The sequence below is a fragment of the Monodelphis domestica genome, chromosome 3, assembly GCF_027887165.1.
Source record: "Monodelphis domestica isolate mMonDom1 chromosome 3, mMonDom1.pri, whole genome shotgun sequence".
In the NCBI taxonomy this organism is placed as follows: Eukaryota; Metazoa; Chordata; class Mammalia; order Didelphimorphia; family Didelphidae; genus Monodelphis; species Monodelphis domestica.
In genome coordinates, this window is record NC_077229.1 from 110844965 (window position 1) to 110861225 (window position 16261).

At 43.0% G+C, this 16261-nt stretch overlaps 1 protein-coding gene across 18 annotated transcripts in view; it reads right to left on the reverse strand.

The window, feature by feature from the left end:
* Window positions 1-566: 566 nt before the first annotated feature.
* Window positions 567-16261, reverse strand: part of PTP4A3 (protein tyrosine phosphatase 4A3) — a 246418-nt gene continuing 230723 nt past the window's right edge. For all 18 annotated transcript variants that reach the window (XM_016431909.2, XM_056823001.1, XM_056823003.1 and 15 more), the window contains 3 exons: window positions 12579-12709; window positions 9655-9729; window positions 567-1762 (listed from right to left, as the gene is read on the reverse strand). In XM_016431909.2, coding sequence (XP_016287395.2) covers window positions 1645-1762; window positions 9655-9729; window positions 12579-12709 — 324 coding nt within the window. In that variant the 3' untranslated portion in view covers window positions 567-1644. The remainder of the gene's footprint in view (window positions 1763-9654; window positions 9730-12578; window positions 12710-16261) is intronic.

Below are 16261 nucleotides of genomic sequence, written 5' to 3' on the forward strand. Positions count from 1 at the left end.
ACATGGACACATGAGAGGGCTGCCACGGCTGTTGATTGTTAGATCTCCCCATTATAGTGGCACTGCCCAGGTACAACCTCTATGTTCTCCTTGCTCCGAGGGAAAAGAGCAGGGAGATGGGCTCTGCCAAAACCTGTGTGACTCTGGACAAGTCACTGTAATTCCTTCCCTCCTATGTAAGATGAGGGGACTGGACTAGATGGCCTTCAAGGTCCCTTCCAGCTCTCCATCCATGATCCTTTGGCCTGTTCTTCAGAAGATGCGGTTCCCAGGCCCAACCACAAGGTGCTGCTATTGACCGGACCCTTTGGTGTTCGGGGAGCCATTGGCTTGCTAACACTCAAGGAGACAGATGCTCAGGGAAGGGATGGGGAAGGCAGATGAGGCAGGGACTTCCAAACCCACCCATCAAGGGAATCACCCCCAGCCCCCAGCAAGGAATGGGAAAGCTGGCTATGGGCAGAAGGCAGCATGTAGGGACAGTCCCACCTCCATTTCCCCAGGTTTTCCAGTCCTAGGGTCTTGGGGGTGGGTGGTGGAGATGCAGCCTGAAAGCCAAGACCAGGTTGGGTTGGCACTGCCTGGGCTTCCTCATCCTCCTGCAGAGAGAGCCCAGCCACAGGTTAGGCTTTTATTGCATTTCAGTTTCTGGAACAATGGTTTGCCTCAAAAAGTCCAATAATTTAAAGGTGATGATGACAAAAGGCTGAGGTGGGGGTAAGGATGAAAGGAGTGGAGCAGGAGTGAAAAGTGGACTTTAAAAAAAATCAACCAAACCAAAAGAAAACGAAAGTACACCCCCAAAAGCAGGTGGCCAGACTGGGCTGAGTCCCTTGAGCAGAGAGGGGAGGGACAGGCTGGGGCCACTGGAAGCAGGATGGACTTCCTGCCCTCTGGTTGCAGCAATAGTTTCAGAGAAAGGATAGACAGAGACAGAGGGAAACTGAGAAAGAAAAAGAAACAGAATTATTGGGGAAGAGAAAGAGAAGGAGGAAGAAGAGAGAGAGAAGACAGAAGGAAAACAAGATTGGAAGAGGGAAAAAAAGGAGAGAACAGAGAAGACTGATTGTTGGGAGAGAGAGGATAGAGAAGAGAGAGTGATACAGAAAATATGGAAGAAAGGCCAGAAGACAAGGATAAGAGAAAAGATGTGATCAAAGACAACTGAGAAGAAAAAGAAAAAAAAAGAGGAGAGAAAGATAAGGGGAAGAGAGACCAAGTAAGGGAGGAGAGAATGCTTCACTTAGGGTAGAACAAACATCTGGCAATGTCCCTTCTGTCCAACTCTTCAGCCATTGAATCATCTGAGCCTGCATATAAGGGGCAGGCTCTGTGTGTGTGTGTGTGTGTGTGTGTGTGTTGTGTGTGTGTGTGTGTATGAGACACAGAGAGAGAGAGAGAGAGAGAGAGAAACAGAGTGAGAGAAAGAGAAATGGAGGGAGGAAGGAAGAGAGGGGGGGAGAGAGAGAGAGAGAGAGAGAGAGAGAGAGAGAGAGAGAGAAAGAGAGAGAGGGGGGAGGAGGGAGGGAGGGAGGGAGGGAGGGAGAGAGAGGGAGAGAGAAAGGAGGGAGGGAGGGGAAGAGAGAGAGATGGGTCTAGGTAGGGTCAGGTGAAAATGTGTTTGGCGAGAGGCTGCTGCCAAGGTTACATGATACAGCATTTATTCTTGTGGTTGTGTGGGTCCTTGAATCGAAGTCTCTGCTTTGGCCGGTACTTTTCCAGGTACGTGAGTTGTTTGCTGTTGATGGCACCCCTTCGCTTCCTAGGGGGAAAAAGGGAAAGGAAAGGAGGTACGTCAGCTGGAGGTCAGGACAGACAAGGACCCAGCTGGCCAGTCAGCAAAACTAACCAGCACGGGTTTGATTCCCACCTTTAAATATGTGGTCTTTGAAGTACAGAGGGGAGAACTTGGGGGAGGAAAAGGGGCCCTGGGGCTAGTCCACAAGAGCTTAGGCCCTGGCTTAGACTCAGGGCTCAAAGAACAGGAAACCCCATCTACTACTTACTACCTGGGTGACCTTGGAAGAGTTAGTCCATCACTCTGGGCACTCGGTATTTCCTCCTCTATAAAATCAGTGGGCACGACTACATGATCGCTAAGGTCCCTTCCAGTTCTAAATCCAACAGAAGGGCAGGAAGGAGCCTCACATGTGGAGAAGACTAGAAGAGAATCTGGTCAGGCTGGAAGGTGGGTGCTGGTAAGTAGAGGAAGAGAACATTCAACGGGAAGGGTGAGCCTCTGCCCTGTGAGAAGGGCAAGGGGGGAGGGGGGAGGCAGTTTCCAGCCTCAGAGACTAAGTTCAGATCATGGCATCACTGAGAGCCTTTGGAATGGGTATGAGTTTGGGATGAAGGGGCAGGGAATGGAAGGGACCCAGCCTGATACCAGAGGCCAGGGATCTCTATGCAAAGAATGCTGGGTTTGGAGAAAGAACCTGGAACTAATCTCTCTAGGAAACTTAGAACCTATGTGACTTTGAACCAATTGCTCCAATTCTCTGAACCTCAGTCTCTTCCTCTGCCAAATGCAAGGACTGGGATAGGTGAACTCTAAGGTCTACTAGCTCTAAAATCTTAAAATTGATGGCCTGGCCAGGATAAGTCAGCCTTTGAGCATGGCAGGTGGGTAAGTCACATATGCAATTCAGATCTCCTGCCATATGGACCTATACATATCCAGGTGGCACTATGCAGTCTAGTTCATGAGGTATCATAGTATCCTGAAATGGAAAGAAGAAGGAGCCTGGGATCATATCCCATTCCCTACCTTTAGGAGCTTTGGCATTCTGTGCCTTCTAACTATTACCACCACCACCACACGTGCGTACATACACACACACATGCACATACGCGCGTGCACACACACACACACACACACACACACACACACACACACACACACACACACACCTCTACTTCTACAGTACAAGATGGTTTACAAAGAGTTTTCCCCCCAACCACCTTGTGAGGTAGACAGTACAAAATATCATCACTACATTTCACTAATGGAAAAAGTCTCAGAGATGAAATGACTTGTCCATAGTCATATGGCTAGTAATACTGCTACTGCTGATACTTGATCTCAGATCTTGACTCTAAAAGTTCCTTCTGCTCCCCTACTCTCCTGCAAATATATCTACATGCCTAAACGTGTATGCTTATACTAATATAAGATGGACAAGCATGTTCAGGCACTCCTGTGTCCCCTCACCAATGCCATTTCACACATGTAGAGAGCCACACACCTACACTTACAGGTAACATAACTTTCCCTTCTCTTTCTGTTCCCCCTTCCTATGTCCCCTATGGCAACAACTCCTCAGAGGCAGGACCACTATGTCTTAGCTTCACTCTGTCTCTACCTATAAGCCACAGATCCCCAACATATCTGCCTTGGACCTGATGAAAGGAATAGGGGTTTCTGTTCTAGGATTTCAAAGACTACAAATTTCCATGATTTAGAAATAGTCCAAGTGGCATAGGAAATAAAGCACAGGACTTACAGTCAGGAAAACTTGAGTGTAAATTCTGCCTCAGATACTGTGTGACCCTGGTCGAGCTTTTTAACCTCTCTTAGACTCAGTTTTCTCCTCTATAAATGGGCATAAAAACAGTACCTACTTCCCAGCTTTACTGAGGATCAAGTAACATATGAAAAGTATATTGCATGTCTTCAAGTGGTATAAAAAATGCTACCTATCATCATTAATTTCCTTCAACCAGGTCCTCCTTTTACTTCCACTTTCTCAGTCATTCTTCAGGAATTTCTATGGCTAAAGAATTCATTGCCTCAAGCTGTAGAAATGGATTAGGAAATATATTGATTAGATATTGATAAGATAAGAACTTAAAGAACTTAAAGAAAGGGGTCTCTGAACAGACAAGGCAAAGTGGTGGGCATGAGATCAGAACTTGGAAGGAAGGAAACAGGAAAGATTCTGACAGTTGGTCAGAACTTTTTGGGGGGACTCTCGCTCTGGCTGCTGGTGAAGATAGACATCTCAGACATTGCTCTTTGCTGTATATAGGGGAGAGAGAACTCTAAACCATCTGAAGAGGTTTTCCTATCCTCTTTATCATGAGAATTCATCTTGGAGAAAGAAGTTGGCATATCTGCTTTGGTGGAGAATGGTTTTGTGAGAAGAAAGATCAAAGGCTGTTTGCCTGGACTCTGGGCCATCTCAGGGTTATTACCCTTTGGTCAGCCAGCCTCTGCCATACTGGGCTGACTAACTCTATGTTCACTTGGAGACATCTTTAATAATATTAATTTTGATAAGTATTATAGTTAGATAGTGTTTTGGGGTTTTCTAGTAAGTGCTAGGCAGTTTCAAAGTAGCTGGAAGAGCAGAAGAGTTTGCCGTGAGGCAAACTTAGTAGGAAGTAGGTGGATATAGTTCTCTGTTAGTGTTAACGCTTTCCTTGTTACTAATCTTTATATTTATATCTGTTAAATATAAATAAATAGATTTTCTATAAATATATAGTCTCCAAGTAAGTTACATAGTGGCCTGATGAAGGGAAGTCACTGAAGGGAAGTCACTCCTGGATTTCCTTCTGAGAGGAGAGCTGAAAGATACTTTTGTGAACATCAACAAAGTATTTTTACCACAGCATCTTCCTCAACAACACCAATAATAATCCTCAATATTTCACTGCCTAGCGCTATAATGATAAGGAACTGTACTTGGCAAGGCTGGTCCTAGAACGGAATACACACTCTGTCCCTGAACCCAGCCTGGAAACCCTTCTGGCTGACAGTGACCTACCACAGTCCAGGCTCCACTGGACAGACCTTTTGCTCAAGGTCACCTCTGTCCCACAATAAAGCACTGCAGGTAGATGTTACTATTTCAAAGTCCTTTGCTTCTACATGTAGTTCATCCTTATTTTATGAATCCTAGGGTTTGTTTGTTTGTTTAACTTATCAACTTCAATGGATAAGGAAGTAGCTTTTTAAAAATTTAACTGTTATTGGTTAAAGTCTGCTTCTGGCCTGATTGAAGAAAATAAGTTTTTTCTTTGCTTTTTCAATTTTCTTTAGTGTTTTTAAGGGTCAGATCAAGATTGATTTATTTGGTATGTGGAACATAACTTTTTCAATTTTACTATCATAAATGTGAATGGCCTGAATTTTCTCCACCAAAAGAAAAAGCTACAGAATAGCTCAAATAACAAACTCCATCAATGTGGTAATTACTGGAAACATTTAAAGCAAAAGAATTCATTCCCTTAAACTTGAGAGGTTGGAATAAAATTTACCAGGCTATTATAAGTGCAAATAATGCAAGATCGGAGGAGATTTTATTTGTTCTTTCCAGTATCAGGATATTACAGAGTACCCTGCTGTAGGTGAATTCTTTCCCAAAACACTGACTCACCAAGAAGTCATAGGTGACTAACCAGGTCCAGTCTAGTCTCCTCTGTCCCCAATATGCTCTAGGGCAGAGCTTCAGAGTAAATGCTAGGCCACTCCACACTCATAGACCTCCTTGCCTCATTCTCATACTATTGAGTGTTTTGTGTGAAGACATATCTCTAGGCAGACTGGGAGCCTAGACCCATGGGCTTCCCAAGTACTCAGGGCCTGCAGGTACTCAAGTGTCCTTCCCACCTAGCCCACAAGATAAGGCCTGTGGGAACCAGTCCGCCTTCTTGAGGCATAAACAAGTCAACCTCTGGGAGAGTGCAGACAAGATCCCAGGAGCTAGTCAAAACACCACAGAGATGCCCAAGTCCCAGAGGATCCTCAGAATCATGGGGAGAGAGGGAAAGATCTTTTCATAAGGTCCTTTTAGCACAGGAAGGACCTTTGAGAAACACTGAGGAAACGAAGTTTGGGCATCATTTAGCCTAAGAGGTCTGCTCTCTCCTGGGAGATGCAAAGGAAAAATACCTCAGTCAAGAGGCACTCACCCCACTCCTTCCCTCTGGTCATGAGGATTTCTCCAGCAAGACCCAGTCCCAAGTCAGAGTACAATATTATATTGTGTTAAGATTTCTCAGAGTACTTTAGGGTTCATAAATCTCTTTCTTCACAACAAAACAGTGGGTCTATAGGAAACAGAAGCATCATTTTTATCTCTGCTCTATATAGATCATCAAATTGAGGCTCATAACTGACATGTCCAAAGTCACACACCTAATCCAAATCCAGGTTCTTCCAGTTTTCTCTGAGACTCCCCACAGTCTATAACTGAACCATATGATTTAGAGAAAGAACAAATGATAGAGATTATCTATTCCAACCCCCTCATTCTGCAAATGAAATTATTTTAAAGTCTATTTTCCACTCTTCCTCCATTCCCTTTCCTCTAGCCCCTAGTTCCATCCAGGGAATGAAAGTAAAGTTGGCCAAAACAACTAGTCAAGTCCAAAACAAAGGGTGGTGGTAGGGAAAAGATTTCCCTTGTGTGCTTACTAAGCAGACTCCATTGGGAGTTCTGCACTCAGTTCTGGGCAACACAAGTTAGAAAGAGCAGTGATGAAATAGTATGGCCAGAGGAGGAAGATGAAGGGAATCAGGAGATGATACATGCTATCCTTGGATCATCTGAAGGACTTGAGGGTGGTTAATTGAGGACTATCATCATGGGCTTTAAAGGTTTAATACATGCTTTCCTCATAATAATCCTCCTATGAGGGACATACTACCCTTATTTTTTACTTCCAGAGAAGACTAAGCTAAGCCCCAAAGAATAGAAATAATTTGCATATAATCACCTAATTGAGAAATATCAGAGCTGGGATTTGAACCCAAATCTTCTGAAACCAAGCCCAGTGATTTTTCCACTATACCACACCTCTCCTTTTACTCAGGGAGGGACTGTCACAGAACAAAGAAGCAGACTTTCCCTGTGGAGTCCCAGAGGGTGGAATTTGAATCAAAATTGGGTTCAGGATGGGAGTTACAAAAAGATACAAAAGCAATCAAATCTCAGCTCTAAAGAATACAGGAGACACCTATCCAAAGTATTTTCTGTGTAAAGAGCCCTGTGCTAAGCCTTGAAGAAAGACTGCATAAGACAGGGTCCTTACCCACCTCAAGGAATTTAGTATCTGAAGAATGAGAACTTTCAAAGCAGGCTGAGCTGTCAAATAATGGAATGGGCTGCCTTGTTAATGAGATAGTATCTGTAAACATTTAACATTTGTTCCTTTCATTCCCCTTGTTAAGTCCAGAATCTCCAAATTCATGAGTTAGAAGGGATGTGCTTCAGAAGATATTTAACCCAAACTATACCCAGTCAGGAATCCCCTCTACTGAATCCCTGAGAAGCAGTTACCTGGCCTCCCTTTAAAGACCTTCAGTGAGGATAGCCTCACTACTTCCCCAAAGCAGACCATACCACCTATGCCATCTTTTTGGAGATGAATCGCCAGTATTTAATGTAGTGCCTGTGCTTGAGTATTGATTGACTTTGAGATCGCTATAACCATTAGGAAATCCTATACCTGCCTCCCAACTACTCCATCACTCTCACCCTGCCCCACCTAAAGCTTCTAGAGTTATCCTCTGGGGCCAAACAGACAATCCTTCAAATACCTCAAGTAAGCCATCCTGTCACCCTACACAAGTCTCCTCTTCTAAAACATTCCTTCAGCTGGTTCTTTCATGTCTCCATTCCCTATACCATCCTAAATGGGAGTGAGCTCACTAGCACTGAAACTATTTTAGCAAATAAAATTTGAAGCTCCAAGATTCTGTGACTTCAATTAAGCTTCACTCAGGTGTTTTCACAGGAAAGCTCACCTGGGCTCCCCAAAGATCCCTGGGGCAACTGCTGCTGTGTTCCTAAGCCAGCCCTGGCAACCCTGTCTGTAAATACTCATAATCTCTCATACCAGGAGAGCCCTGGTTAGCTTTCAAACAAAACACAGACCCATCTACTAACTCATCCTTACAATAGACCAGTGAGGGCAAAACAGCAGGGATTATGCTCTCTATATTCCAGAGAAAGCGATTAAGGCCAAGCAAAGGAATAGTGGAATGCCTAATTGTCACACAGCAAAAGAACCTTAATTACACAGGAATCTACCTACCCACATGATGGAATTTCTAAGACAGAAGGGACCCCACGGGTCACTTGGTCCAATCTATTCTTAAATAAGAGTGCCTTCAAAATCTCATCCCTAACAAGTGATAGATAGACAGCTAGGTAGGTAGATAGACAGACAGAAATGGACTGACAGACAGATAAATATATAGACAGAAAATAGAAAGACAAAAGACAAACTTTGAAAGAGATTTATGGAAGAAATAGGTGGATGGATGGCAGACAGATAGATGGACAGATGGATAGACAGAAAGGGGGACAGACAGACATGGATAGGCATGGACAGAGGAAGACAGAAAAATAGATAAAATAAGCATAGAGAGATGAATGATAGAGATTGATGGCAGAGATGAATGTATACACAGACAGATAAGAAGACAGATACACAGATAGATGGATAGAGACACAGAGAGACAACAGAGATAGACAGGCAGGCAGATGGATGGATAAATGGATAGATAGATGGATAGATAGACAAATAGATAGACAGATAGATAGATAGATAGACAGACAGACAGACAGATCGAAAAATGTCCATTCAGGAGAGGCAACCAACCACTTCCCATTTGGCTTCTGGACAGTTCTGAGTATTAAACAGTTTCTCCTCTATACCCATGCTAAATCTTCTTTGCAACTACCACTCATTGCCCTTAGTTCTGACCTTTCCCTCCTGCCAGTCCTTAAGATGTTTGAAAAGGCTGATGATTCCTTCTAAGTCTTCTCTTCTCAAGGCTAAACATAATAAAGCTTCCAATTCCATACGCTATATCTCTAGGGAATCAAAGAACTAGCCAGATGGAGACAGGGGAAAGGAACAAATCTCCCATCGAGACTAGTGACCAATTTTCTCTAGGCTAGAGTTAATTTCTGGGACCATGGTAAAGGATGATAATAAACACCTGTCACAGATCACTATGGAGGCAGGGATGTACCTTCCCAATAACAAGAAGCTAAGGCCCAGGGAAAAAAAAACCTTTTGCCCAAGGTCACATAGCAAAGTCAAACACAAGAGCCAGGGTCTCAGAATACATGTGTCCATGGCTCCTGGTCTGGCTGCTGCTTCTCCCTGCCCCCTGAAACCACATCCCAACTCCCCACATCTAGTGTGACCCTTTTGTGCTATGTGATACATTGAAAATACAAGCTAGAAGCCATGGCTACATGGTCATGACCAGTCCTTCTGGTCCAAGCTAGCTATATGACTTTTGGTAAGTCAATAATGACTCTTTCTGGGCCTCAGATTTTTGTTGGTGTTGCTGTCTTAAAATCAACAAAATGGGAAGCAGCAACTTGTTCATGGACCAAAAAATCCCAATGACTTGCCAGGAATCCATGGAAGTCAAACCAAGGTAGGCAGATTGGAATCACTTGGGGAAAACAGCCTTTCCCCTGACCAGGCAGTGCTTCAATCTTTTATACTTCATTCTTAAAGCAAAAAGAGTCTTGTCCATCTTCATTCCCCACAGGGTTGTATGATTTGGGAGGTGTTAAGGGGGAAAGTGGGTTGGAAATGACTTCGCTGCACTGTGCATGTCTTCTATGACAGAAAAGGGGCCCCTTCCTCCACCCACCCCCTAAAAAAATTCTGAGCACTTACTGTCGAATAAACTGGATGGCATCTTCATACTTCATCCCGCTCTCAATCAGAGCCAGAGCAACGAGGACAGGAGCCCTAAGAGATGGACAGGAAGTTATTGCCAAAGATGAAGAAGAATCCTTCAATCCTCTCCCTCCCAAATATGCCAAGCAAGCCAAAAGTCGATATGTTGTAGCAGACCCAATTTTGCAGTCAAGAGGTCTCAGTTGAATCCTAAAACCAATTTGTACAAACAGCATGACCTGGAAACAAGTCACTTGACCACGTGAGTCTGTTTCCCATCAGCAAATGGAAATAATATTTCTTGGACTACTTACTCCAGAGACAATGTGAAAGAGACCACTTTATAAACAATAAGGCTCTACAATTGTGCATTACTATTTCTATATACCTGGTCATGGAGACAAAGGGATAGCTACTTTGAGAAGTTGTGTGAGAATAAATGTAGGTGAGCACTAATGTAGTTCCTTCCTTCAGATGAAAAATAAGGGACTCAAGTCAGATGCCCAGATGAGTTTCCTTGCTGCAGGATTTTCAGGGGTGGGAAGTTGGAGAATTATTAAATCTCTTACTTTCTCTGGGGAAAGCATGGGGACCACTTAGAAGTCTTCTGGCAGGAGCAGGTTCTATAAGAGGGCTTCTAAGGTACCTCCTTCAACTTCAGCTTAGAGACTTTACTAATATAGTTTCTTAGTAAAATTTCCCCCTCTCTACTCCTTTATCTTCCTCCCTTGTTTTTTGCCCACGTGAATCCTGTTCTAATTCTTGAAGGACCAGTTCTAAGTCTGCCTTCTCTAGCCTTAACTTCCCACCTACATACTGATTTCTTCCTCTTTCAAGAGCCTATAACTGGGGATGTCTATATCATTCAAAGAATCAGAGGGTTTGTAAATGAGAAAGGACTCCCTAAATATCCAATCTCTAATTAAGAATCCTTTCTACAGAATCCTTGACAAACAGGAATCTATTCTCCACTTAAAAGTCTCCAGAGAAAAAGAATCTACTGCCTTCCCAAGGCAGCCAACTCCACTTTGGGGCAGGTCTGTTAAGCAATTCTTGCTTGGGAGGACCTAAAATATGCCCTTCTACAGCTATTCCTGGTTCTGCTAGCTAAGGCCCAATCAAACAAGTCTAACTCGTCCTCTACAGGATGGCCCTTCAGCTACAGCAAAGCAGCAATCCTGTGTCCCTTAAATCCCTTCTTCAGATTAAACCTCTCTGGTTCTTTCTATTACTCCTCAGATACTATGTTCCCTAGTCCTCTGTCTATCCTGGTTGACCTTCTCTGGAAACGTTCCACTCTGTCAATGGCATTCCCTAAATATGGCACCCAGAACTAAATACAATAGTCCAATGTCCATAATAGTCCATATGATCAGAGTAGAGCATGTGGAATAAGGATATCCTCATGCTAAACGCAAACAGCCTAAAGTTATACTAGGAATTTATTACATAGTGCCTAATATTTGACTATGAGTTCCATGAGGGCATGGACTATGTCTTATATATATTTGGAATCTTGACTTTCCCCTCCCCAACTCTAGTGCCCTGAGCATAGGTCCTAACCCACAGAAACATAAATGTTTCCATTCATTTGCTTTTCCCCTTTTTTTTCTGGATGAAATGATTATCAGATCTTAGGTCTGAGTTGGAAGGGACACCTCAGAGATCTAAATCCCTCATTTGCAGAAGAAGAAAAGATGGCCCAAAGAGACTGAATGACTTGTTACTAATAAAAGGGAGGGTCAGGATGCAAAGTGAGGTCATCTGATTAAATCCTTTCCAGTAATTATGCCGCAAGACACACCAAGGCGACATCCAAATTTGGAGGAAGAGCGAATGTTAGATGATGAAAATCTAATATGAAAAAGATCTCAGCCTAGCTCAGTCACTTAAATCAGGAAGGGACCTTAGAAAGCACCTGCTCTAATCTTTTAATTTTAATGATGATGAGGATACTTAAGTCTAGAGGTTAAGTAACTAATCCATCGTCACATAGGGAGTGAGCAAGATCTGAACCCATAACTCCCCAAATCCACCATGCCTTTCACCATCACATTAATTTCTAGCTAGACCAATTAACTAAATCTAACAAAATGAAACTACAATGGGGTACCAAAAAAAAAATCACCTTTACAAGTACAGGATAGGGGAGATGCTCCAAAAATAATTTTGTGAAAGAAGGTCTTACCTCATTTAATTAAGATCTTCAAATGAAAGCTGGATAGGTTTAGGGAAGGGTTAGACCAGATGGTCTCTGAGGTCTCTTCCATTTCTAAGATTTTGTCACTGTGATGCCAGGTTTTATTGATATCAATGTCAGCGTGAATCAACAGTGTGATGTGGCAGCCAAAAAATATTAATACAATCTTAGGCTGTATCCACAGACCAACCAAAAGCGTAGACACTATGAAGAGTTCTCAGTGACAGACAAAAGATTTTCTTTTAATTGCTGGCAAAGCCAATGAAAATTTGTTGATCAGGAAAGTCTGAAACTGACTGATGACGGAAATTCAAGATTCTACCATGTCAGTCCAGGATCTGATAACCATCCTGGTTTGGAAAGTCCTTCCTTGTATCTAAATCTCAGCCCCTTTTGCTGAAAGTTCCCTTCCTCCCTTCTAGCCTACATCCTCCCAGTGGAACAGCAGTGGTGAGGGTCTCTAGACATCCTTCTTCTGGATGTCCCCCCACACTAAAATCCTTCCTTTCTGTCTTAGTAACAACTCTAAGACAGAAGGACATGGGCAAGGAAAACCCAAGATCACACAAGCAGGAAGTGTTTGAGGCCAGACTTGAACCCAGGACATGCTAACTCCAGGCCTGGCATTCATTCTCTCCATGATGCCACATTAAGTGCCCCCCTGGATGCTTTCTAAATTGGTTAGCCCTTACTCTCCCTCTCTTGGGCCCCTCACACTCACCGCCCCAGACCAGCCACGCAATGGACAGCAACACAACTGCCAGGGTCTTCAAAGAATTTGGTTTTCAGCAGGTTGAGCCAGTCTTCCACGATCTTGCCAGGAGGGGGGGCTCCATCATCAAAAGGCCAGTCCTGGGTAGGGGGGCAGAGAAGAGGAAAAAACAATTTAGAAATGTAAGAGCAACCAGCCCACCCAAATTTGGGAATGGGAACATTCTCTGAGGGTCCATTTCACAGCCTCCAGCTGAGCAGCTTCTCTCATACCCTCCATGCTCAGAAGTAGGTGTATCTTGTCTCCTGTGGTCACTGGAGTGGAAGGGTCTACTGTCCAAGGCTAGAACAGCTAAGCATCTCAATGTAAGAAGAGTCATCTACTCCAAATGGTGCCCAGGCAAAAATCCCTCTTTCAGCATCTGTAACAAGGGACCGACCAGCCTCTGCGCATGCATATGCAAAGAGGGAATTCACAAGAGGTGATTTTAAAAAAACCAACAGACCAGAGTCCTGAGACCTGGCCATCTCTCATACCTGATAGCCATGGGCAAGTCCTTTTAATTTGGCCAAGCCTGTTTTCTCAACTGTGATTTGAGGGTAATAATATTGATACAACTGAACTTCACTAGGTTATTGTGAGGAAAACCCTCTGTAAATTCTGTTTAAAAAAGACCTGAGTACTTTGGTGCATTGTAGTCTCAATATGAGTCAGGAGTGCAGAAACCCTAATGCCTGGGATCCTCTAACAGAGATGGCTTCTACTCCTCCTTTGCAGAGGTGGAAGGTACAAAAGTATGGAACGTGGCATAGCTTTCAGTCTTTTTAGATTTTTTGGTTGATTTTATTGATTTCTTTTCTCTTCTTCCTGGCACTCTTGTGGTATAAAAAATAGAGAGCTGGACCTGAAGTCATGAAGACCTAAGTTTAAAGCAAGTCTCAGACACTTACTAGCTATCTGACCCTAGACAAGTCACTTAACCTGGGTTTTCCTAAATTTCTTCATCTGTCTTTGATCCAGCCATAGCACTGCTGGGCTTGTACCCCAAAGAGATAATGGACAAAAAGACTTGTACAAGAATATTCATAGCTGCGCTCTTTGTGGTGGCCAAAAATTGGAAAATGAGGGGATGCCCTTCAATTGGGGAATGGCTGAACAAATTGTGGTATATGTTGGTGATGGAATACTATTGTGCTAAAAGGAATAATAAAGTGGAGGAATTCCATGGAGACTGGAACAACCTCCAGGAAGTGATGCAGAGCGAAAGGAGCAGAACCAGGAAAACATTATACACAGAGACTGATACATTGTGGTACAATCGAAGGTGATGGACTTCTCCATTAGTATCAATGCAATTTCCCTGAACAATCTGCAGGGATCTAAAAAAAAAATACTACCCACAAGCAGAGGATAAACTGTGGGAGTAAAAACACCACTGAAAAGCAACTGCTTGACTACAGGGTTGGAGGAGATAAGACTGAGGAGAGACTCTAAATGAACACTATAATGCAAACTCCAACAACAGGGAAATGGGTTCGAGTCAAGAACACATGTGATAACCAGTGGAATCATGCATCGGCTATGGGAGAGGGAAAGGCGGGGGGGGGGGGGGGGGGGGAGGGGAGGAAAAGAAAACGATCTTTGTTTCCAGTGAATAATGTATGAAAACGACCAAATAAAATAATATTAAAAAAAAAATTTCTTCATCTGTAAATGAAGTAATGATAGCATCTATATGGGTAGCTGGTTGGCACAGTGGATAAGAGTACAGGTCTAAAATCAGGAAGAATCATTTTCCTGAGTTCAATTAAATCTGGCTTTGGATATTTACTAGCTATCAGACCCTGGGCAAGTCACTTAACCTGGGTTTGCCTCAGTTTCCTCATCTATAAAATGGGAACAACAATAGAATCTCTCTCAAGGGATTTTTGAGAGAATTAAATGAGATATTTGTAAAAAGTTTACCACATAGCAGGTACTTCTTAATATTCAATAATTTCCTTCTTTGAAAAAAAAAAACCCCTTACGTTCCATTTTAGTATCAATTCTATGAATTGGTTCCAAGACAGAAGAGGGGTAAGGGCTAGGCAACTGAGGTTAAGTAACTTGCCCAGGATCACATAGCTAAGAAGTATCTACAGTCAAATTTGAACCCAGGACCCTCCTGTCTCTAGACCTGGTTCTCCATCCAGAGTCACCTGGAAATTCCCTCGTTCCTTTTTCTTTAAAAACAATATTCTCTGTTATATGGAACATTTCTCTGGAAAGGAGAAGGAAGAAGATCCTGTAAGAAATGCAAAGAAGAGAGATACTGGGAGAAATGTTATCCCTCCAAGAACATACTTGACAAGCCATTATCTGCTTCTGAATACCTCCAAGGAGAGGGAAATTACCATCCCTCAAGGCTACCCATTCTCCTTTTAGGTAACTAATTGTTAGGAAATGTTTCCTGATGTAACAACCAAAGCTACTAGTACAATTTTTTTTCTTTATTAAAGAGATATGGCCTCTAGGAATAAGGGGATGACACTCATTCTGTACACTGCCCTAGTCAGACCTCATTGGAGTATTATATTGTTCTAGATCCTGAGTTAGAAAAAAGGAGAGCAAACAGGATGAGAAAGGACCTTGAAGTCCATGTCTTGAGGATTAGTTGAAGGAACTGGAAATGTTTAGACTGGACAAGACTTAAGGTGGACCATGACAGATCCTTCCATATTTGAAGGGTTGGCATACAGAAAGGTTAGATTTGGACTCCTTGATGCCCAGATAGAAATCGGGGGCAAAAGGTGGAAGCTACAAAGAGGCCAACTGAGACTTGATGTCAGGAAACACTTGCCAACAATGAAGAGTCACCCCAAAGAGGAATGAGCTGGCTTGAAAGACAGAGGGGTTCCCTCTCCTTAAAAGTATTCAAAAGCAGAGGACTGATGACCACTTGTCAATTATGTTCTCAGAGGGACTCTTGTTCAGAGATAAGTTGTACTAAATGGCCACTGGAGATCCTTCCAACCCTGACATTCCATGATTCTATGCCCTAAATGGACTATATAAAAATCTACTGTTGTTATTGCCTCCCATTCCATTCTGAGACAGCTCTAATTGTTGTGAAGCTCTACCTCATATAAAAGATAAGTAATAATAACAGCATTTATAAAATGTTTTAAAGATTAAGAAGTATTATATAATTATTATCTAATTTTGAACTTCATGACAGCCCTAAAGGGTAGGTGACATCATTATCCTCATTTTACATATAAGGAAATTGAGGCCCAAAGAGGTTAAAATGATTTGCCTTCAGGCACAGAGTTAGAAAGAATCTAGGGCTGAATTTGAACTCAGGTTCTCCTGACTCCAAGTCAAACATCCTCTCCATTGTACTACCTACCTGGCTTGGTTCTATTAGGGCTAGAAGGATCATGAAGATCATCTTGCCCAAACCCATCCTTCCATAGATAAGGAATTTATGGGTAAGGAGAGGGAAGGAAGAGGGGGAAAGTGAGGGATCAGATGATTGGGAATGTCCATTTGCCCCAAGGTCACCCAGAGCACAGTCTAGGTTCCAAGTCAAAATTCGAACACTGATCCCTTGGGTGCTAAATCCACTGTTCTTTCCACATATCCACTGTTCTTTCCAGGTGCTTAAAGCCAGCCTCCTTGTAATTTTCCCCCCATTCCTTCTTTGTCCTCTG